This window comes from Lepidochelys kempii, chromosome 11 (genome assembly GCF_965140265.1).
Source record: "Lepidochelys kempii isolate rLepKem1 chromosome 11, rLepKem1.hap2, whole genome shotgun sequence".
NCBI lineage: Eukaryota > Metazoa > Chordata > Testudines > Cheloniidae > Lepidochelys > Lepidochelys kempii.
The window spans coordinates 21247333-21270576 of record NC_133266.1 but is presented as its reverse complement, the minus strand read 5'-3'; the positions used below and the strand labels follow the sequence as shown (position 1 = coordinate 21270576).

Genomic DNA, 23244 nt, shown 5'->3' with positions numbered 1-23244 from the left:
GTACCTTCAGAATGATTGTTTAACATTTGAATGGATTCCCAAGTTTGTTTCCTCTTGTTTTATAATGACAAGTCTGCCTTATTGAATTAGTTTCATTCCCTTTTCCGTGGATGGTAGGTTCTTCTCTACTTGAATCAGCTCCTGTTGAACTGCGAACTTGGGGCCACTCATAAGGTAGACCTTGGTTCTCTGAATCAGCTAAGGAATTTTAGAGCGTCTCCAACTCCTTATGGAAAAGAAAATCCTCCGTTGAATGGTCAGGCTGTTTTTCTGTGGTTGGAGGAGGGTTCTTCTGTCTATTGTTTTAGTCACAGGAATCATTTTCCTGCCACTGTGGCAGACATGCTACAGAAGTCAAGCAGATTATGTCATATGTGATTTCACACATAAACAAGAGAATGGAGTTCAAAACTGAAAGACTCTTGGCCACCTGAAAATTCTAATCTTTAACCTTTGGGGATCTGCTAAATTCAGATAGCCGCCTCCCCACCACTTGGGAAGTGCTTGCCATGTGAAATGAAGTTTATAGTCATAAGCCTGAGGCATCAACAGATATCTTCTGGCAGGGAAATCCCCCTGTCATGTCACAGGATAAGATGGCCCCTTTAAGGGAGATAGAACTAGTTTCACCTGTGCCAGATTTACCTCTGAAATCATGGGATTGAGAATTTGGGGAGAACATGACTGTGAAGGGTCATGTGATTAAAGGAAAGCAAATAGCACCTATCCATAGAGACAGTCTGCACTCAGTAGGGAGAGACTAAGGGTGCAGAAGACCTGCGGCTAACCTCTTCAAAGGGGATCTGGGAAAAGCCTGGGGAAGAGCAAGAGTTTAACCTGAAGAGTCCTGGGGAAGGCCTAGGAAGAAGCAGTGTACGGCTGTCTGAGAAGGTGCTATTGTGAGGGCCTAAAAGGCAAACCAGTCAATTGCAGGAAGTAGCCCTGGAGTATGAAGCAGAGCTTGATGTCTGAAGTAGAGAGCTACTTCACTCATTAGAGTCAAGGAGTTGGAGTCCAAGGCTTCCCGACATCCTTGCATTGCTACATAGAGTGATGGTGCAGAAACCACTGCACTGAGTAGAAAAGGAAACATTTGCTGCTGATAAACTGTTGAACCTGGGGATGGGTTGAAGGAAATTGTGTCCCAGTAAAGGCCAAGTGAGGTTAAAGGATTTTTTGTTAGGACAGTTGTTTTACCTTAAAATGTTTGAGACATTTTCTTTTTGTTAGAGAGCTGGTGCCTAATCCTGGATTAGAGGTGATGCGACACCTTCATCCATGGCTTTAAATTCAGCATGGTATCTCTACCCTCTATAATCCCATCCTTAGCTTCCCAGGACCGGTTCATGGTTCTCAGTTTATAAGATGCTTGTATTTACATACCAATTCACCCAGCAAACAGAAAATACCTGAGATTCCAAGTGAGAATCCTGTCCTTCAGTCTTTCAACAGCACCAAGGACTAGTGTGTTTACCAAATGCTTGGCTGTCATAGTGGCTCACTAAGAAAGTGAGGAATCCAGGTATCCCTCACCTCAACAGTTGAACAACAACTCCTCCCTCACTGGAGGAAGATCACCACAACAGGTGAACAACTCCTTTCACTTGTTCCTGCAACTTTCACCACCCTGGGTTTTGGGATCAATAAGGAAAAAAAATCACTATTACCAACCCAAAGAATAGAATTCATGGGGGCAGCGCTAAGTGTACAAAGCAAGAGTCTGTCTGCCACAGGACACATTCAATATTACAGTAGATCTCATCAACCAGCTGATGCTCACCCTTAATCTTCAGCAAGAGTCTTTCTCAGACTTCTTGGTCATGTGGCCTTCTGCATGTATGTCACGCAGCAAGCCAGACTTCACTTATGCTGCACGCAAGGGTGGTTGAAATTTGTATATTTACCCAACAAACATTAGACATGAGGATTCAGGTCCCTTGAGAAGTACCCTCATTGTGAAATTGGTGGAAACACCCTCTCAAGGTTTGCAAACGTTTCTCCACCTCTTTTCACCAAGATACTGGAGACAGATGCTTCCATGCTTGGGTGGGGAGCTCATCTGGACCATCTTCAGACCCAAGGCCTCTAGACTGTAGAAGAGATTGCCCTTTATATAAATAACTAGCCTCCACAGTGTCTCTTCCTGTGTTATGTGGACTAATAGACAAATCCTGACTGACAACACAACAGCAGTGTGTTATGTCAACCTACAGGAAGGATTCTCTTCAGCCAGGTAGAATAGATTCTTTATTTGGGCACACAACACTATCTGTTTCCTTCAGATACCCTGATTCCTGACTACCCTTTTATCTCTAAAGTACTCAGGGCTGTCCATCAACTCTATAAGAGTGCACTTAGTATCAGTAACACCTTACCTTTTCTTCATCCAAGGTCACATCTTTTTTTCCCACCCTACAATTGCTAGATTTCTAAAGGGCCTGATTCATGTGTTTCCCACAATCTATGACCTCCTTCCTTCCTGGAATCTAAATATAGTCTTATCTGAGTTAATGGGCCCTGCCTTCAACAATATGATATTTATGACTGGTTTACCTTACACAGTGTTCTTTATGTACAAGGTGATCCTTAGGCCTCAACTGAAGTTTTTACCAAAGATCATTTGACTTTCATTTGAATCAGATGATTCATCTGCCAGTTTTCTTTCCCAAGCCATATTTCAAGCAGGGGGAAGCCAAGCTGCCCACAGTGAATGTAATTAGGGCTCTTTCACTTTACCTGGATAGGACAAAACCATGCAAGAACTTCCCTAGACTATTTGTAGAGTCTACAGAGAGGATTAAAGGTCTGACAATATCAACCCAGAAACTGTCTAAATGGATATCTAATTACATCATATCATGCTGTGAGTGACCTAGATTAGATCCTTCCATGCAGGTTGTAGTCCACATCACTGGCAGCTTCTCCTCCTTCCCTAGGAAGCTGACCAATTTCTGAAATTTGAAGGGTAGTTACATGGGGATTAGTCCATATTTTCACAAAGCCCTATTTCCTATGCAAGACATCAAGATGAGATGCTTGCTTTGACATAGCTGACCCGCAATCACTATTTAAATAGACACAGAGCATGAGCCTCCTGTCTGTGGGGTCACTGCTTGCAAGTCACCAGAAGTGAAATGCATGGGAACAGTCAATCGAAGAAGAAAGAATAGTTACTTACCCTATAGTACCTGTTTCTCTGAGATGTGGCATTCGCATGCATTCCACAGCCCACCCTCCTTCCCTACTGCTACGGAGTCCTGATGTTTTATTGGTGAAGGAATTGAAGGACAGTTGGATGCAGTTCGTCCTTTATCTTTTTGGGCAGTGAGGAAGTGGGGAACACAAAGGGTCCTATGGCACAATCACAGCCCAAATGGACACTGCTGGCCAAAAGAATCCAATCTTGAGCACATCTTTAAAAACTACAGGACTAGGGTAAGTAACCGTACTTTCTTTAGAACTTTACACTCTAGTGTTCTTGTTCATTACAAGTGTTAATTTTGTCATATGGTCATAGTTGAAGAGAAAGAGAGGAAGGCCTAACATTTTGTTAAACTGGAAAAAGCAAATTTTGGTAGTTTCACTTCAGTAGGACAATTCTCCAACAAACATCTCTAATGTGCCATTTGATAAATTCCTGTTACATAGAAAGTTACCTGAAGTTAAAACAGTAGGTCAAAAAAGATTATTTTAAAGTTGTGTCATTGTTGAAAGGTTGGTGGTGCCAGACTACTCTGTCTTCGATTTCTAATTTTTAAGCTATTCTTAGTAAGTTTATGCCAAACAGAAAGACACCAACAATAATAAAAAATGAGTGTTCTTGTTTTTCTTTCCCAGTGCAAATGCTGGCCTGGATTCCGGCTCAAGGATGATGGCAAAATATGTGTAGACATTGATGAATGTTCATCTGGATTTCCCTGTAGCCAGCAATGCATCAATACATATGGAACTTACAAATGCTTGTGTGCAGATGGGTATGAAACACAACCTGATAACCTCAATGGCTGTAAATCTCTTTCAGGTATCACATTTTATTTATACACAAATATAACCAAAATTGTTTGTGAAAAGCTTTAACTTGGAAATCTGTGTTTCAGCTTCTGTAATGACTAGAAAGATGGTTTAAAGCATCCTTTTCAGTCAGAAACAGAAATCTGAATTCAGTGCAAGGTGTCTGAATGTGAGAATAATTTCTACTTTTATTGTGTATTCCACACACAGGATTCTATGTGGATAATTACAGTTCATTATGATACTGTGAATTATTAAGTGTGCACTAGGCACTGGGAAATTTCAGAAGCAGAAAAAAACCACATCACCTTATATTGCCTGCTGCTCAGTCACATGGTAATCATAAAACATGTAGTGTGCAATATTAAAAAGCCTGCTGCTGCTGCATTATTTTATTTTATTTATTTTAATTTTTAGAATAGCTTGCTGACATTAATGCATTAAGCCTGCGTAATAAGTTAAGCATGGAAAAAAAGAGGATAAAAGAAAATTATATGGTGTTTCTGATCTTTGCATAAAAAATGCCCAATTCACTGTTCTTATTGTACTATCACATTATCTCCTGCCGTAGTGCAAAATGGACTGTTTGAAATGGTATGCACAGTAAATATAAGGACTTAGCTTAATTATCTCTCTTTGTATCCTATACGTGTTCCTTCCTGACTTATTTCAACCATCAGGATTGCACAGTGTCAGTTTCCTGAGGAGCAGGAGGTCAAGGAGGAATTAGGAGTAGGAGACTCTACCAGTTACAAGCCATCTCCCATGCACAAACAAAGCACACTCCATTCCTCCTCTGCTGGGCTCCTCCTCTGGAAATTCTCTTAACTCCCTAGCAGGCAGATATGCTCCTGTTCTTGACCTGCCTGCACTCCCTGCAGGCCTGTTTTTTTTTTCCAACAGTAGGCCACTTTCTGTCTCAGTGAGACCTTTGTATCTCTGAGACCCTTGTTCCTGCTGCTTCCATGAATAATGGGAGAGGAAGCTGAAGAGGCAGAGCAGAGAGATGGGATCTGATTTTCTTGTCTCCTATCCCTTACCTTATAGGGCACTTGCACATTTACAGGACACAGAGCAGTCAGATGAGAGGAAGGAGTGGAGCCTAAAATAGGAGACAGGATCTGAGATACATTCTGGAGCTGAAATATGTAAAGATTTCAAAGTGTTAATGAAAAAGTTCTCAAACTTAAATTGGCAGCTGTTCATGTTGGAGCAAGGCTGGCTGTGGTAAGAGTCATTCCCAGCCTGTGAGAGGCTTTTCCAGCTGCTTTTGAGTCCACCGAGAAATCCTAACCTGGCCTCTTTAGCCCCCCATAACAGCCTGTCTCCACAACACACTAAATTAGCCTGTCCTGAAGGTGACATCTCAGACCATCAAAGAACTGGAGAATGTCCTATGTTAAGTTTGAAATGTATGCAGAATGTATGAAGTATTAGCTAAAATAGTTGAAATGGGTATCCACTGTACAGCACATCATTTTAGCACAGTGTATACAGAGTTAATATAAAGTGTTAAATTATATTTGTCATTCTTATAATTATTCTTTATTTATCCTCCAGTTTATCTTCAAACACTTTCATTGATAATATAGCAGTAATAAAGACAGAAAGTGAGATTTTACTGCAGTGCATGATAAAACAGTGGATAACCAGGAGAAAATGAAGAAACCTGGGGAAACTATGAGAAAACAAAACTGATTGACGTCTAATAGTAATTAATTTAGTTTTGTCGGAGACATGGGATTTTTTTTAGATTTACTCACACTATGAAAATCTCTGTAAATTTCAAATGATATGCCACTATCAAATTGCCTTTTGTTTGCAACAGCAGCATATGATATACTCTATAGTGATAAAACAGCATTACAAGTATTTACTGAACCTTAAAAAATATATATTATCAGTTTAACAGTTAATGGTATTAGTCTTACCTAGAGTATAAAAACTATTCACAGAATTCGAAAATTGCTTGTGCTCCTTCGAGTAATTGTGCACATATACATTCCCACTGTAGATGTTTGTGTGCCCAGTGAACAGCAGTTTCACTGGGAGGCAAATGTGCCGTCTCTCTCTTCATGCTCTCAAGAGAAGGCATAAAATGAGTACGTCTGTCGGCTCCCTGTTAGTTCCTTATATCTATCCATAGCAAGAGTTGGAACTCCTGGTGGCTTTAGCTTTGTCAGCCAGCTTTTGAAAACTTACCTGTATACAGTTTTTGTAGTAAGTATAGTACAGTGTAGTTATTTTAGCTATACTTTTATTACACCTGGAGGATTTATTATGAAAAGATTCTCTGGGTTTAAACAATGTGCCATGTGCAGGGCTGTTATCCCTGTCATGGATAGGCACAAAAGTTGTTTGATTTGTTTGGGTGAGGGAAATGAGAGGGACAAATGTCTTATTTATACCACTTTTCCCATCCACACTAAGAATTAGAGAGACTGTTGCCTTAAGGATCACCTCATGAAGGAGGTGACATAACCTGCATCTGAGCTGAGTCCTGATCATGACCCCAGTAGACTCTGGGTCAAGTCAGAGTGTTCCTCCAGATTCTTCTGACTCCAGACATAAATCTGGGACTGAATGTCATGCTTCCTCTTCTTTATCTAGGTTGAAGAGATCTAAACATTCAGACTCTGACAAGACCTCTAAGTCTCGGTCTTCTCCCAAACAGTCATTGGGTAAGTCCTCTGGTACCAGTTTGAAACCTCACAAATCGAAATGCTCAGTTGTTCCATGTGGGCCATTGAGGCCAGTATCTTCACCTGTTCCAGGGCCTTCCCATTGGTCTCTGGACCCTCCACCATTGTTGGCACTGTTAGAACTAATACATTCAACTGGGGTGGCTTCTATTCCTCAGGCCTTCCTAGCAGCAAGGGAACTTCTTTGTTTTTCCCTGCCTGACCCTCTCTACTGCAGCTGGCTCCGGTATTTCCTGAACTGATACTGACTACAAAATCCCCTCTGCCAGTGCACCCAGCACCGATATCTCACTTGGCACCATCGACATGCCTGGTACCAATGGTGCAACCTGCACTGACTATCCATTCAGCTCCGTTGATGCAGTTAGCACTGACTGTGTTTATTCCAGCACTGCTGGTGCTGACCACTTCATCAGCTTTTAGGCCACTCCAACCTGTATCTTTTACTGACCCTGGTATGTATCCCACATATCAGCCACAACACCACCTATGGAAACAACTACCCACTACCATGAAGAGGCTTATGTATCTTCTATGGGATCGGAAGGGGAAGTACCTGTCTGTCTTCCAAGACCCTTCAGCTCTTTCTTTAGATCTTCCATTATCAGGTCTAAGGATCAAGGTCTGGTTCTCATGCAGGAAAGTTGCAGCTTGGGGTCCCCCACGACTCCATGGCCATATTGGTCTTGGGCTGCACCAAGGGATTTTAGACCTCCGTCTCATTCACTTCCTGGGAGAATGTCTCCCTGACTCTCAGTGTATGAGACATCTTTTCAGTATCCTGCACCTATCCCTCAACCCGCTGTCATGGAATCTGACATTGAGGAGGGTGAATTACTAGAGGAGCCTTTAGTGCCTCTTCTCACATTCCTTCTTCCTCACCAGATGAAGCCGTTACCCTGGAATCAACATCTCTCCCATTCACTCCCACCCCGGAGGATTTTTAAAGTCTTCCAGGATCTCATGGGAAGGATGGTTACTTCTCTGGGAGTGCAGGTAAAGACTGTGCAGAAAAATCTGCACTCTCCTGGATATTTTGCAGACTTCTACTCTAGGAAAATTTGGCCTTCCCATTATTGAGGCCTTGTTATGGCCAGCATAGACTCTCTGACAGACTTCAGCCTCTATTCCAGGATCCTCAGCAAGGGTTTGAGCATTTCTTTACTCATCCAGTTCCTGATTCTCTGGCAGTAGGACCTGGTAATGAGCAGCCTTTCCAAAACCATCCTAAGTCCAGTCCAAAAGATACAGAGCTTAAAAAGTTAGATTTATACAGCTGTAAAGTCTATTCCACTGCTACACTACAAAAGCCAGTTTCCGATAACCAGGCTCTTTTAACTAAATATAACTTTATTAATTTCTCTGCTATTTCCAAGTTCTCTGATAAACTGTCAGAGGAATTTCGTGACCAGTTTTTAGCATTAGTGTCTAAGGGACATCTTATAGTGCCCTTCCGGCAGCAACAGAGCAGCTGATACTGCCTCATGCTCCATGGCCACCTCAGTCTCTATGCAGCATAGTTCCTGGCTGCAGGCTTTGGACATCCCAAAGGAGCATGGACATCACAAGAGAGGACTTACCATCTGAAAGGTCTAAACAATTTTCTACAAAAATAGGTGATACCATGCACCTCTTCATGAGTTTACACTCCAGCTACAAAAGTGAACCAAGTTAGGTCACAGTATTATTGTACACCCTCTTTCCAACAGAGTCCACAATATCCCTCCCAAGAAGAGGTAAAGGCCTCCTAGATGTTGCTAGTCACCTTCAACTGTGGTGGGCCATTCTCACCAGATGCCTATGACCTCAAAGCAATCATTTTGACTTTTTGGTAGTGGACAATGTACCAGTGCTATCTCTTCTTTACCGTGCTTGGGAAAACATCACATCAGAAGGTTTCCCCTGCATATAAACATGTTGGAACTTAGAGCTATTCATCTGGCCTGGTACTATTTATGCCCTCCCTCAGAAAACAGGTGGTGCAAGTTCTCACAGACAACATCACAGGTATGTTTTACCTGAACATCAGGGAGGTGCAAGATTGTCTCAGCTGTGCTGGGAACCTATCCTCCTTTGGAGTCTGTGTATTCATCACAATGTTTCCCTGAAAGCTTTTCACTTTTCAGGAGTGAGAAGCACACTAACAGATTGCTCAAGGGGGTTTTCACAGACCATCTTGAATAGTCAATCAGAAAGACATTCTCCTCCATGTTTTCCACTGCTAGGGTACCCAGTAATAGTCTTGTTTATGACCAACCTCAACAAGTGCTTGGGATTTCTCTCCGAGGCTAGCAGAAGTGCAGGTTCTATCACAGATGCTTTTCTTCTTCCCTGGTCTGGTCACCTCCTATATGTGTTTCCTCTCATTCCAGTGGTGCTCAGGAAGCTGAAACTGGATTAAGCGTCATTTAGCCTCATTGCACCAGCATAGCCAAGACAATATTGGTTCATGGATCTTACATCAGCTGTCCATCCATTCATTGATAACTCTACAACTTGTTATAGAACTTCTGCACAGAACCAGGACAGATCTCTGCATCAGAACCTCAGATCTCTCCACCCTACTGTGTGAATGATCTCTGTCTGAGCACTCATGAGAAATTGTGCTCCCAAGAGGTCTAGGCCTTCTTGATGAGCAACAGAAAAGAATCCACTAGAGCAGGTATGCATCAAAGTGGAAAAGATTTTCTGTTTGGGCACAGTCCCACAGTTTATTTCTCCATCATATTGAGGTTATGCGTGTGCTGGGCTATCTCCTGCACCTGAAATCATCAGACTTCGAATAGTTCTATGAGAGTTCACCTGGCTTTTATTTCAGCACTATGTCCACCAATAGAGAGGTTTTACATCTTCTCTCCTCTTGTTTCTCAATTTTGAAAGGGCCTAACCAATACTTACCCTCCTGTGTCTGCTCTGGTACCTCTGTGGGATTTAAGTGTAGTTCTCTCTATACTCATGGGTTCCCCTTTAGAGCCTATGCAGACAGCTTCTTTATCTTTGTCATCTGTGTAACTGGTATTTTTGGTAGCAATTACTTACACGAGGAGTGTTTCAGAACTTCAGGCTCTCATGGCTGACCTTCCTTTTACAGTCTCTCTTGAGGACAAGGTATCCCTTAGGCCACATCCTAAATTTGTTCCTAAGGTAGTATCAACCTTCTATGTAAACGAATCGTAACCTTCCGGTGTTTTTGCTGAAATTCCATTCGCATAAGGAGGAGCAAGCATTCCATATGTTGGATGTTAATAGAGTACTGATGGGTTTTTTGGACCTCATTAGACCTTTCAGATCTTCCTCCCCAGAGTCTTTGTAGCCTAGCTGAAAGAACTAAGGGTCAACCAGAGTCATCTCAGCAAATATCACACTAGATTTCTGAATCTGTCAAACTCTGCTACCAGCTCACTGAAGTCTCTCCTTGGTCAAGAATAGTGGTTTGCTACACCAGAGCTCAGTCCACTACTTCAGCTTTCTTGGGCAATGTTCCAATAGCTGATACATGCCCTGTGGGAAATGGTCTTCTGGGCATACTTTTTCTAATCATTCTGCCATCACTCAAGCCTCTCATGATAATGCCAACTTTGGCATGTGGGTACTATAGTTTTGGTAAAGATTATCCAAAATTCCTCCACCCATAAAGGAACTGCTGCTGAGTCACCTATGGTAGAATGTAAATGTGCGCAATCACTCAAAGGAGAAAAAACAGTTACTTACCTTACAGTAACTCTTCTTCTTCAAGATGTGTTGTTTACATGTACATTCCATGACTCTTGCACCTTCTCTGCTACTTTGGATTGACTTATAGTGGTGCAAAGGAATGGAGAGGGAAAGGGAAACATGCCCCTTTTATTGCCCTCACCTGAGAGCACAAGGAGAACAGGGGTACATGCGCCTCCTAGTAGTATTGCTGGTAAGTCTCCAACTTGAATGCACTGAATGCACACATACCTACAATGGAATGCATATATGCACAATACATCTCGAAGAACAGTTACTGTAAGGTAAGTAACCTTTTTTCTCTTTCCACCTTGCATTGTTGTTTATTACTTGATTGATTTAAAACTCAGGATAAGTAACATAAAATATCATTTATATTCAGTTTGGACTTCAAATTACCGTGAGTTTTAATATGGTTCCTGTATTACAAAAGAAATTTTAAATTACATTAAAATATATTAATTGAATACTTTGTTCATTTCTATGTTGCATCATTGATCTTACTTGAAACAATTGAAGGTTTTAACTATTTCTTTCATCCATAACATTGTAGCATTGTAACGTTTTATTTTTCAAACCACCTATATTTCAGCATTATATTCCTGAATATCCATAACATAAATTAAAAAACCCTAATGTAATATATTCTTTCTTCTGTGGTTTAGATGAGGAGCCTTTCTTAATTCTGGCTGACCATCATGAAATAAGAAAAATTAGCACTGATGGATCCAACTACACTTCATTGAAACAGGTATAATCACAGTAACATTCTCTACGTTTCATTTTAATACTCTTATTACTATTTAAAGTATGTAGTTGAGAGAAAGATAATCCGAGAACTGTTATAGTATGTGTTGCAGAATAATGCAGTGACCTCATGTATATAGTGATGTTTACAGTTTCTTAAAATGACTGTTCTGATTGAGTTTTTGATTTGTATTAATATCCAGGCAATTGTCTGACTCACTCTGAAATCCAAAAATGTGTGTTCTTTCAGCTTTCCAAAGAGATGTCTACTTTTTCAAGTGTTTGCATATGTTGGTTATACTGCAAGTGAATGTGTAAATTTCATGCACTGGTGCTGGAGAGTTTTCCATAGCAATACCCATAGAGGCAGTCACGCTTGCACCTTGGCTTCCCTCGATCTCCAAGCCAAGGGTATACAGGGTGAAACCACAGCCCCGCCCCATCCTTCATTGCCTTCTTATTGTTGATGATTGAAGTGTGCTTTTCATTGTTGGTTTATCTGTGAACTATATTTGTATGTAGTTAGCTAGTTCTTAGTTAGTGGTACTTGTTTGGGTACTTTGTATCCTTATTTATTGATTTTTTTTTAAAAAGTTATTATTGTTGAATAAGCGGCTGTCTTCAGGCTTCACCAAGTATCAGGGTAAGCATCTGCCAGGGTCCCCTGGCTTTAAGCCCTGTTCTGGGTGTCATACAGTGTTGCCTGTTACTGGTCCTCACTCTCTCTGTTTAAAGTGCATGAGTGGTGTCTGAGTTGCCATGGCTTCGAAACTGAAATGAAAAAGAAGAGAGAAAATACATCCTCATGGAAACTGCTCTTTTCGCTGAGCACGCTCGGCCTTCAGAACCAAAAAAAAAAAGGATGTCTTTGACTTCTTTAAAATCCTCTACCACAGAGATAAGCCACCCAATACCAAAGATAGACCATACCCAATGGATCCCCACTCCCTGGTAATGACTCACAGAGTGTCTCAGACATTGACTCTGGTACAGATTCCAGGACCGTCGAGATCACATACTTCGTTGGTGGCAACAGTGGATCCATCACCTCTGCTTATTGCAGGACAGAGGGATCTGCTGCTATGGACAACAGTAGAGACCTACACAACTATGAATGGCCTGTTAGTACTTTTGCCATTCATTCAGAGAGAGGGCTGTCTACTGGTGCTGTCACACATGGTGCAAGCTTCAGCATCGACACTGGTGTCTTCCATGGTGCCCATGAGCTCAGGTCTGGTATCATTTTCCTCAGGTTCTTCATAAACAGCACCTAGACCACTGGTACCCACTCCACCTCCGCACATGGTACTGGTATCTAGGAAGCCTCCCATGCTGCTCTGTTACTAGTCTTGATGCAAGTCCCAGTCCCAATCTATGCTGACGCCTCCCAGGATTACACCACCACTCTTACTCCTCGTCAAATGCCGAAGTGGTTCCTGTGGTTCCCATTTCAGGGAATCCAGGGCATCCTCTGGAACTCATTCTCACTGAAAGTGAGCAGGAAGTTGAGAGATTGGGGTACCTGGTCCAGACATAGCTGGCCTCCGGTACTGTATCAGCCTCCCCTTTGTCTGTGCTGGCCTTCGGGGTGCCTCCAGCATCAAGATCCCCGCTTCTACATAGAAATACATCACTAAGAAGGGAGGTTTTCCAGTCTAGTAGAGAGAGACCACTTGTTGTCAGTACCAAACAGCTACTGGACACTGAATTAAGAGTCCTTTCTCAATGTGCCTTAGACCAACTCTCTACCTCAGTGGTGCAATACCAGCCTCAAGAGAGTCCTGCCTTTTCTCCCTTAAATACCTCATCACCAGATAAGGCTCTGCTCCCAAAAGCTTCTTCCCCAGTAGCAGATGATTAAGGTTTACCAGGAGCTCCTGAAAAGGTGGCTATATCTCTAGATATGCAGATGGAGCTGGTGAAGGAGAATCCTTACAATCTCAGACATTTTCACCTGGTTATATCCGGAAAGGTAGCCCTTTGTATAAATGCAGTGATAATGCAATTAACTTTGGCAAACCCCTTTATTCATTATGCCTGTGGGAAACCACACAGAGTGTAACTATCCAGAGGTTCCAGCTGTTCTATCAATACCCCACATTGAGCTCTTGGTTTTGCCAGTGGTGAATGAAAACACAGCATACACATCAGCTTGTATCTTGCTGGCCCTTTCCTTCCCTTGTGGAGCAAGCATCCCATTTCCTAAGTGCTTGGCAGACTATCACCTCAAATGGTGTGCTAAGCAGAGTGGAATTGGGATATATTCTGAAAGGTCTATCTGTCCCTTTTTGTCCTCACCCACCCCTCCCTTCCCAGTCCCTTTTCAGAGACTGATCTCACAAGTCTGTATTAAAGCAAGAAGAACAGACTCTACATTATTTGGGAACTGTACAAGAATTGTATCCTCAACACTGGGACAGGGGGGTTTACTCTTGGTATTTCCAGATACCAAAAGCCACAGGGGGCTCAGGGCCATTCTAAACCTTTGGAACTTTAAAGAAATACATCAAAAGGTTATAGTTCTGTATGGTGTCCCTTGCTGTAACTATAACATCTTGGGATCTGGGCAGTTTGTGTGCCTCAACCTACAAGTGCCTACTTTCATGTTGCAATCTGCCTTGGTGACAGAAGGTTCCTAAGGCTCATGGTAGGAGGAGATCACTTCCAGTTCACCATACTACCCTTCGATGTTTTATCCTTGCCAAGATTATTCACCAAGTGCATGATGGTGGTATCAGCCTATTTCTGCCATTGGGACAAGCATGTGTATCTGAATGAATAGTTGGAATGAGACAACTCCCATCAGCAGGTGGAGAGCAGTTTCCATTGGATTCTCTATCTGTTCATCCACTTAGGCCTGAAAATATATAAACAGAGAAAAAAAATCAATCATGTCATCAATACAAAGATTAGAGTTCATTGGCGTGGTCTTGGACTTGACATCAGCCAGGGCTTATCTGCCACAGCCAGGTTTCCAGTTGTAATAGGACCCTTATTTGTTGTTCAAAGATCAGAACTGCCTTAGGCTCCTGGGAAACATAACTCCTTATACATATATGTTCCCTTATGCCAGACTGCATCTCGACAGTATGCAAGAATGGCTCAAGTCAGTCTACCATCTTCAGCTACACCACTTAGACAAGATAGTATGGATACCATCCAGGATATAATCATCTCTAAATTGGTGGATGAGCCAAGACAACATGGAAGTGCGAAAAGGAACAAATTAGGTTTTCCAATTGGATAAGTGTTAATAGAATAATCCCTTTTTCTTGCGTCCAGGGAGTGTTAGCTTACTATTTTTAATGCAAGCTTCTTTTCAGGTCAACTTTTAACTTGAACAGTATTTTTCAGATAAGGACATTTGCTTATTCTTAGCCAACCAACAATTTATTAATCCACCCAGAACAATGAACAGATCATCACTTACATGCAAACACAACCAATGTCCGTGGTATGTACTACATACACATTACAGTCTTGCATTCTATAATCACAGGGTACAGTTGAGGCTCAGCAGTTATATCAAAGAAAAATGCATATTACCAAGATTTCTTATTTCATTTACTTATGATAATAAATTCTCAATTCCTAACACATTTATCACACTTCCAAGGATGTGCTGGTCTTTAAGGCCCCTTTAAATGTGTGTTTACTCCTCTTTGACTGAACTAGTCCAAAAGACGCAAGTTTAGAATATTAAAAACAATTGTGCAAAGTTATCATTTTCAGTCTCTCCTAGGTCAGTTTGCTTGGCCTTATAAAGGAGTTAAAATCTAAAATATGGTTATTTTGAGGTCTCACTAGAGAGTGTAGACTCAGAAAGATAACCTTCAGTTATTTATGATAAAGAATAAAAGGGGAAAAAAATCAAAATGAAATCTCAACACTTCTTATCCTGTTAACTCTGGGATGGGAGAATGTCCTTTCCACAAAGCTGGTCCAGGAATTAGTTGCACTTAGGATGCTGCAGCTTCTTTTGGGGCCAGTCAACTCTCTTGAGCACATGGTGACCTCAGTTTTATGTAACCTAGTTTCAGGCTCATTAGAGGGATCCATTGTCTGCTTCCTATTGGACACTTGTCAGGTGGGTCATTAGATTTCATTTCTCTTATTTTCACTGTTGCTTCCATTGGTATCCAATGGATGCCTTTTTGGTGTATAACAAATTTAATTTTTATTGGAGACTTTTAAAATTTGATTAATTTCAATGAGTTTATTTAATTATTAACTCCCATTATTAATTGGGATTCCCCTCTTTTAACCAATTTCTTTTAATATTTCAAAGTTATACCTTAGTTTATATCTTTTAATTTACCTTCCCTTCCTTCTGCCTGAAAATTCCTATTATTTCTAAGATGCAAAAATAATTACAATCCAAACCAACAAAATCCTTATAATCTTCTAAAATGGGAGGACATACTCACAAGGCAAGCAAATGTGCAGCTTCTAATTTGGGATGTGTCAAGGTTCCTCCCCCACTCTGAACTCTAGGGTACAGATGTGGGGACCTGCATGAAAAACCTCCTAAGCTTATCTTTACCAGCTTAGGTCAAAACTTCCCCAAGGTACAAAATATTACACCCGTTATCCTTGGACTGGCCGCTACCACCACCAAACTAATACTGGTTACTGGGGAAGAGCTGTTTGGACGTGTCCTTCCCCCCAAAATACTTCCCAAAACCTTGCACCCCACTTCCTGGACAAGGTTTGGTAAAAAGCCTCACCAATTTGCCTAGGTGACTACAGACCCAGACCCTTGGATCTTAAGAACAATGAACAATCCTCCCAACACTTGCACCCCCCCTTTCCTGGGAAATGTTGGATAAAAAGCCTCACCAATTTGCATAGGTGACCACAGACCCCAACCCTTGGATCTGAGAACAATGAAAAAGCATTCAGTGTTTTACAAGAAGACTTTTAATAAAAAATAGAAGTAAATAGAAATAAAGAAATCCCCCCTGTAAAATCAGGATGGTAGATATCTTACAGGGTAATTAGATTCAAAAACATAGAGAACCCCTCTAGGCAAAACCTTAAGTTACAAAAAAGATACACAGACAGAAATAGTTATTCTATTCAGCACAATTCTTTTCTCAGCCATTTAAAGAAATCATAATCTAACACATACCTAGCTAGATTACTTACTAAAAGTTCTAAGGCTCCATTCCTGGTCTATCCCTGGCAGAAACCAGCATACAGACAGACACAGACCCTTTGTTTCTCTCCCTCCTCCCAGCTTTTGAAAATATCTTGTTTCCTCATTGGTCATTTTGGTCAGGTGCCAGCGAGGTTACCTTTAGCTTCTTAACCCTTTACAGGTGAGAGGAGCTTTCCCCTGGCCAGGAGGGATTTCAAAGGGGTTTACCCTTCCCTTTATATTTATGACAGGATGAGAGACAGATTATCCATGGTTTTATTTGCTATGCAAGGAAAGCAATGTGCAGTTTATGCATTGGGGAAACATGTGGCCTGGATTTCTTGGGGTAACAGGTAGTTTGCCCAATTTTATGTTCAATCCTGCAACCACATTTCTAGTTTACATAACATAAGAACATAAGAATGGCCATATTGGGTCAGACCAAAGGTCCATCCAGCCCAGTATCCTGTCTACTGATAGTGGCCAATGCAAAGTGCCCCAGAGGGAGTGAACTTAACAGGTAAAGATCAAGTGACCTCTCCTGCCATCCATCTCCACCCTCTGACAAACAGAGGCTAGGGACATTCCTTACCCATCCTGGCTAATAGCCATTAGTGGACTTAACCTCCATGAATTTATTGAGTTCTCTTTTAAACCCTGTTATAGTCCTAGCCTTCACAACCTCCTCAGGCAAGGAATTCCACAGGTTGACTCTGCTGAGTGAAGAAGAACTTCCTTTTATTTGTTTTAAACCTGCTACCCTTAGTTTGCTTAACTCACTAGAACTGGAAATGTCCCCAAGCATCTATTTATTCACTCACAATGTGCAATGCACCAGTTTGCTCAGGAAAGCAGGGTGTCACCCTTCTTGGTAACTAAGTTCTTTTTAGCTAGATTGAGAGGGAGAAAAAGGTTGCAAATTATGAGAGAGATTGATGCCTACATATTTAACAATAATCTGATTTAGCCATGTTAGTTTCTCTTCTTAGGGAGAGGAATTCCTGACCTAGGCTGATATGTGGGTCTTTAGACAAAGTTTCTTGAATGATATGAATCATGTGCTTCATTATCTTTACTTTCTAGGCAGATCCTATTCCGGGATAAACAGAGATGGATAGCTTTATTGATGTTGATTAGGGCCAGAAGGAATCTGTAGTTAAACATTTAAGACATATCTGTTCTATATATCCCTTGCACACATATGCAGAGGAGTCTCGTTCTCACTGGTTCTCCCCTGTATTACCTTGGGAATGGACACTTCCACCATGGGGTGGAGAGGGCATTTGGACAACCTGCAGGCTCATGGCTTGAGGTCCACTCAAAAGGCTAAATTAAACCTAAATCTCCTTGAGTTTGCTTACAATATCCAGAGTGTGTCAACAGTTCCTGCCATACATTCAGAGGACTATCCAGGTGCTCACTGACAACAGCACAGCAGTGTTTTATGTGAACAAGCAGAGGGATGCCAGGTCAGACAGCCTGTGTCAGGAGAAATGAGGTTGTCAAATTTCTGCATATAGAACTTGTTAACTCTCATGGTTTTGCGCCCTCCAGGAGTTCAGAATGTCCTAGCAGACTGCCTGAGCAGGTTTTTGAACCTGGATCACAAATGGTCTCTCAACACAACCATTTGAAGATCACTGTTTTAAGTAGGGAGAGTTCCTACAGTGGATTTGTTCGCAATTCACTAGAACTGGAAGTGTCCTTAATTCTGTTCAAGAAGGGGTAACAGTCTCAAGTACATCTCCGACAGTTTCCTGTTACGTTGGGACAAGGGCTTGCTGTATACATATCTACTGCTTCTTAGAAAGAAGGAGGCACACATGGGACATGAATCTCTGAAGTGGGGGGCACAGCAAAAAAAAAAATTGTAAACCTGTGCCTTAGTAAATGGAAATATTTCTCCATCTTGGATGTTAGCCAGAGTACGTCTCCTATGCCATCTACAATTCAAAAGGTTTTGAACTCTTTTACATCTTAAAGAGTCAGGTCTGGCAGTCAGCTCCATTAAGGTACATCTGGCTGCAATTTCAGAATTTCACCCTCATATTACTGGAAGGACTGTTGTTGTTTTTCTTCTAATACTGTGACAACCAATTTCCTAGAAGGTCTAGCCAGGCTGTTCTTCACCTATCAGGAATCCAACTCCACCTTGGGACTTGAATTTAGTACTGTCAGCTCTTATTTGACCTCCATTTGAGCTCTTAGCATCCTGCTTATTGGTACACTTCTCAGTGAAGGTAGCCTTCTTAATAGCCATCACCTCTGCGAGGAGAATGGTAGAGTTACATGCCCTGGTGAGAGATCCTCCATAAACCATATTCTACAAGGACAAGGCACAGGTTGGGCCACACCCTAAATTTCTTTCCAAAGTAGTGCCTCAGATTTTCACCTCAGTCAGTCAATATACTTACCAGTCCTTCCCCGCCCCCAAACCACATGTTCACAAAGATGAACAAGAACTCCATACTTCAAATGTACTTTCAACGTCCATACTTTCAGGCTTCTTCCCAGCTTTTTGTATCCTATGCAGAATGAATGAGAAGTCATCCCGTCACAACACAACAACTCTCCAAATGGACTACCAGCTGCATTGTTCTATTATGCTCCCTGAGAAGCTTTCAACATATTCAATTAGGGCACACTCGACCTCCATCCAGGAAACACTCCCATTGTGAACATCTGCAGAGCAGTGACATGGTCCTTTGTTCACACATTGCTAGACACTGTGCAATTACTTCTGCATCAGGGGAAGATGTGATTGATGGGGAAAGTAGTCCTACAGTCCTAGCTCCACTTCCATCAAAAAACATTTGGGAGTCACCTTCAATTAAATGGATATATGCAATCACTAGAAGAAGAAAACAGTTACTTTTCTTTTGTAACTGTTGTTCTTCAAGATGCGTAGCATATGTTAATTATATGGCCAAACCTCTTTCCCCAAAGTATCAGAATCAGTGATCTAGAGTCTAGTTCAAAGGAACTGAAGGATGTTACAGGGCAGCTCCACCCATTATATCCTCAGCTTGGACCATGCAAAAAGCCAGAGTGCATGTCTGTCTGCCCCCGTGAGTACTGCTAGGGAAATCTCTCCAGCCCCAGTACATCAGATGGGTACCCACACCATTACACTGACCAACTGTTGTTGTTCAAGAAGGTGACTAACCATTCCCTCTCTCTTTGTATATTATTTGGGCTAATTACTATCCATTTTATCGATTCACACAATTCATGAAAACATCCCAAATATACTGTACTATAAATGATGCAAACATAAATGTATCCATAATTAGTCTAAATTATTGTAAATATACTAGAAGTCGGAAATATTTTATTCTTAGTCTTTCTTTGAGAAAATACTTCCTAAATAGAAACACAGACACCTGCTAAGGACAGAGGTATTTTTTCAGCACTTTTGTATCTTTGCAGCTATTCGTCACCTATCTGTGGTTAATTACCATATGTTTTATTCCGAAAATCATTTTTAATAAATGATTTGTTTCAGAACTAATCAGATAATTAAAAAATACTACAAAACCTGTCTCAATAGAAATTAACAGTAGCAGTAAGCAGAGCCATGCTTTTTCCTGACTTCTTGTATATCTTAATGTCACAGGGGAGGTGTTCAATTTCACACAGGAGTATGTACCAAATTAGTCATCTTGCATTAAATATTTGACTGTACATGAGTTCTATTAGAGAGCATAGCAAACAACATGATGCTAGTGTGTCTCGTCTTCTGAAAAAAACTTCAAATTACTTTTGAGTAAGGTGTCACTGTTTCTCTTTCCTTCCTACAACAATATTACAGTCAGGAGAAAAAATATAAGTTTTCTGTGTGAGTGGTGTTGGCAGTTTTCCTCAGGGCTCCACCAACCTTGAGTTAACAGTCCCCTTACTATTACACTAGAGCCCAGATAGCTCCAACCAAAGAGGACATCTGAATTTTGGCTCCTACATCTTCACATCAGTCTCCACCCTACACTAGTATGAGTTCTACTGCTGCTGTTCTGAGAAGTTACTGGCCTTTGTCCTCAGGATGATGGTGCCTTTAAAGTCATCTGGATTTGAAAAAGAGGAAAGAGGCCTGAACCAGCAGAACAAAGTGAGATATCTTCCTCCTCAGACTACTTTTTTGTCCCTCCTGCCTAGATAGCTCTTTCTCTCTGTGTCTCTTGTGAGATCAGAGATCTCTCAGGTCTACCTCCTTCATTTAGACATTGAAGGGGACAGTGAGGTTACAGCTCTCACTAAAGGGATGTGCAAGGCTCTGACAGAGATGGGCAACTACTCTCCTCTACCTGTAAAATCTGTGCTTCCCTAGCCTAATAGCTGTTCAATAAATGCTCACAAGGAGAGGAACTAGGAGCTGGGATTTCATTCAATGCCCACTAAATTGCTATGGAACTCTTTCCATTACAGCATCAGCTCCTCTTCCTCTGTCTCCTTCCTCACACACAACCAGTGCATTTTTGTCCTCCCTTCCTATGTTCCTTTACTCTCCTATTCCTGCTCCCTCCATCATCAAACCTCCATGATTTCCCTAGACTGAGGGAAGGTCAACGGGCAGGGAGGATCATGGCCACCATCACAGAGCTAATACCACTTTAAAATCTCTCCCTACCCTTTACTAGAAGCATTGGGGACAACTAAGTAGTCCAAGAGGAAATAAGGATCCTGAACCATGCTTCAGAGCAGGAAGGAGAGATGTTTTATGGTCAAAGTACACTTCCTGTCTCCCCACTCCAAATGAAACTGGGCCACTTTTTCTTGAAGATGCTGAAGCTCTGGTATTCCTGGTATCCTTTTCCATGTTACCTGAACCAAAGAAAAAATAAACAGAGACAAGCAGGCCGTTTCCTATCAGTCTGGATATTGAGGAAATTTTACGGGAACTTGGAACATCCAGATGCAGAGCCTATTTTTCACAAATTCTTGGATCGACTTGACCCATTACCAAAATGTGAGGGTTTTAGCCTTGTATTCATACAGCCTCAGTCACCTTTCTTAAGAAGCTGTCTTTATCTGCAGACTGTTCTACGTCCCATAAGGATGCCTATAGCAGAAATCTGGAGACAAACTTTAAAAAAAATTGGTAACTGAGGGTGTTGTATCTTTCACCGCAGTAATCTATTGTGCCAAAGCTCTGGTTGTATCACTGTGGGTTTGGGTGTGGAGGGTGGGCAGCTAATTCTATACAGTCCAACAGCTCTTTATTCTTTTAATGTTGTGCTCTTTGATTTAGTCACATTTTCTCCCTACATCTTGACTGACAGTCACATAGGTTGGACTCTGGAATAATGCATTGCCGTAAAACTTGCAGATCAAGCAACCACTCACTACCACTTCATTTAAAGACTAGATTTTTCCTGACTCCATGGATCCACCTTAATAATCAAAATAATTCCTTTACGTTGTATGGAAGCCTTATATATCCTGTTCTCTCTTACTAGAAGAGAACCTTTTTCTGACCAAAGATCCAAATGACACACAGCTCCAAATAATCCAAGTTTAGGTTGAAGCTGGCTGATGACACTAAGATGGCAATGGAAAGTCTGTGATCGCAGAGGTGTATTCTCCACCCCATTCCCCATCCATTATTAGTGAAGCAATATTACCAATGAACATCAGTTGATCTCATTTTCTTCAGGGTCTTGTGTTCAGCTCTTTCACAGAAATATCTTGGTTCATTCACTTTCCCATCGCTTCCCATGTTAAGTGGAAGAGACCTTCTTATTCAGCATTTCAGAGAAAATTTCAGAGCAGCTTGCACTTTCTCAAACCCATTCATTTGGATGTTTAGTTTAAGATTGCTGAGGTTTTATTCAATCATACAGTGGTCACCATTAAAAGACAACTTTTACCCATGGTTAGAGCAGGTAATCAGTTGTGTGTAAAATGACCATTAAAAATATCTGTGATTTATTCATGGTTAGGAGCATTTCCAATGTGCCACTTTATACTTCAGTCTCATTTCAGATCCTATCTGTGGTAGTTGCATCTGTTCATACTCAGATTTCTGGTCTGCCATACGTGGATGATTGACTAGTCCTTGCATGATCTCCACAAGAAGCAATAGTTATACTTTGAGACTTGGTTTAGCTGGTAGCCCATCAGAATTTCTGGTGAACTTTGAGAAAAATGAATTGGTGCTTTCTCAGCTGTTAGACCATCTCAAAAGTGATCACAATACCGGCAGCGGTATTCCCTCTGAAGAAATGAATCTCACCAACAAAGAGAGAAGCAAGCCTTTCAGATGTTGAAGTCATGATATATTTCACAGTCTCTGCACAGGCTGCTGTTGCTGATACCCCTTTTCCAGTCCCCTGAGAGCACCCCTTTCAAGTGGCAGGATCATGCTTCCACTTCTCCTTGGGATGCGGCACCACACACCAACCACTCCCTGACAGTTTTCTCTAGATTGCACCCCACCGTGATACCTACCAGCCCTAATTGAGTTAGCATCTGCAAGTTTTCTTTAAGGAGCCCGTGAACAGTGATATTATACAGTAACACAGAGGCATGTTCTCTGAAACAAAATGTGTATTTAAAATAACATAGTTCCATATGCATATTGTCTTACCCAGGACTGGCATTCCCCGCAGATCTGTAGGTGGACTTGCCTTAGCTTGAGGTTCCCTCATTGTCCTGTTGTAACCTGCTTGATGCAGACCCTGACTCTTAATCAGTCTCTCTCTGGGTCACCCTGAAGCATGCTCTGTTTCTCCCTGTGATATCTACCAGTTCATAGAATCAAAGAATATTAGGGTTGGAAGAGACCTCAGCAGGTCATCTAGTCCAATCCCCTGATCAAAGCAGGACCAACACCAACTAAATCATCCCAGCCAGGCCTTTGTCAAGCTGGGCCTTAAAAACCTTGAAGGATGGAGATTCTACCACCTCCCTAGGTAACCCATTACAGTGCTTCAC

At 41.5% G+C, this 23244-nt stretch overlaps 1 protein-coding gene across 12 annotated transcripts in view; it reads left to right on the top strand.

The window, feature by feature from the left end:
* LRP1B (LDL receptor related protein 1B) overlaps positions 1–23244 on the top strand; it is a 1327274-nt gene that overhangs the window by 1044368 nt on the left and 259662 nt on the right. For all 12 annotated transcript variants that reach the window (XM_073305381.1, XM_073305383.1, XM_073305382.1 and 9 more), the window contains 2 exons: positions 3838–4021; positions 11093–11178. In XM_073305381.1, the coding sequence (XP_073161482.1) occupies positions 3838–4021; positions 11093–11178 (270 nt within the window). The remainder of the gene's footprint in view (positions 1–3837; positions 4022–11092; positions 11179–23244) is intronic.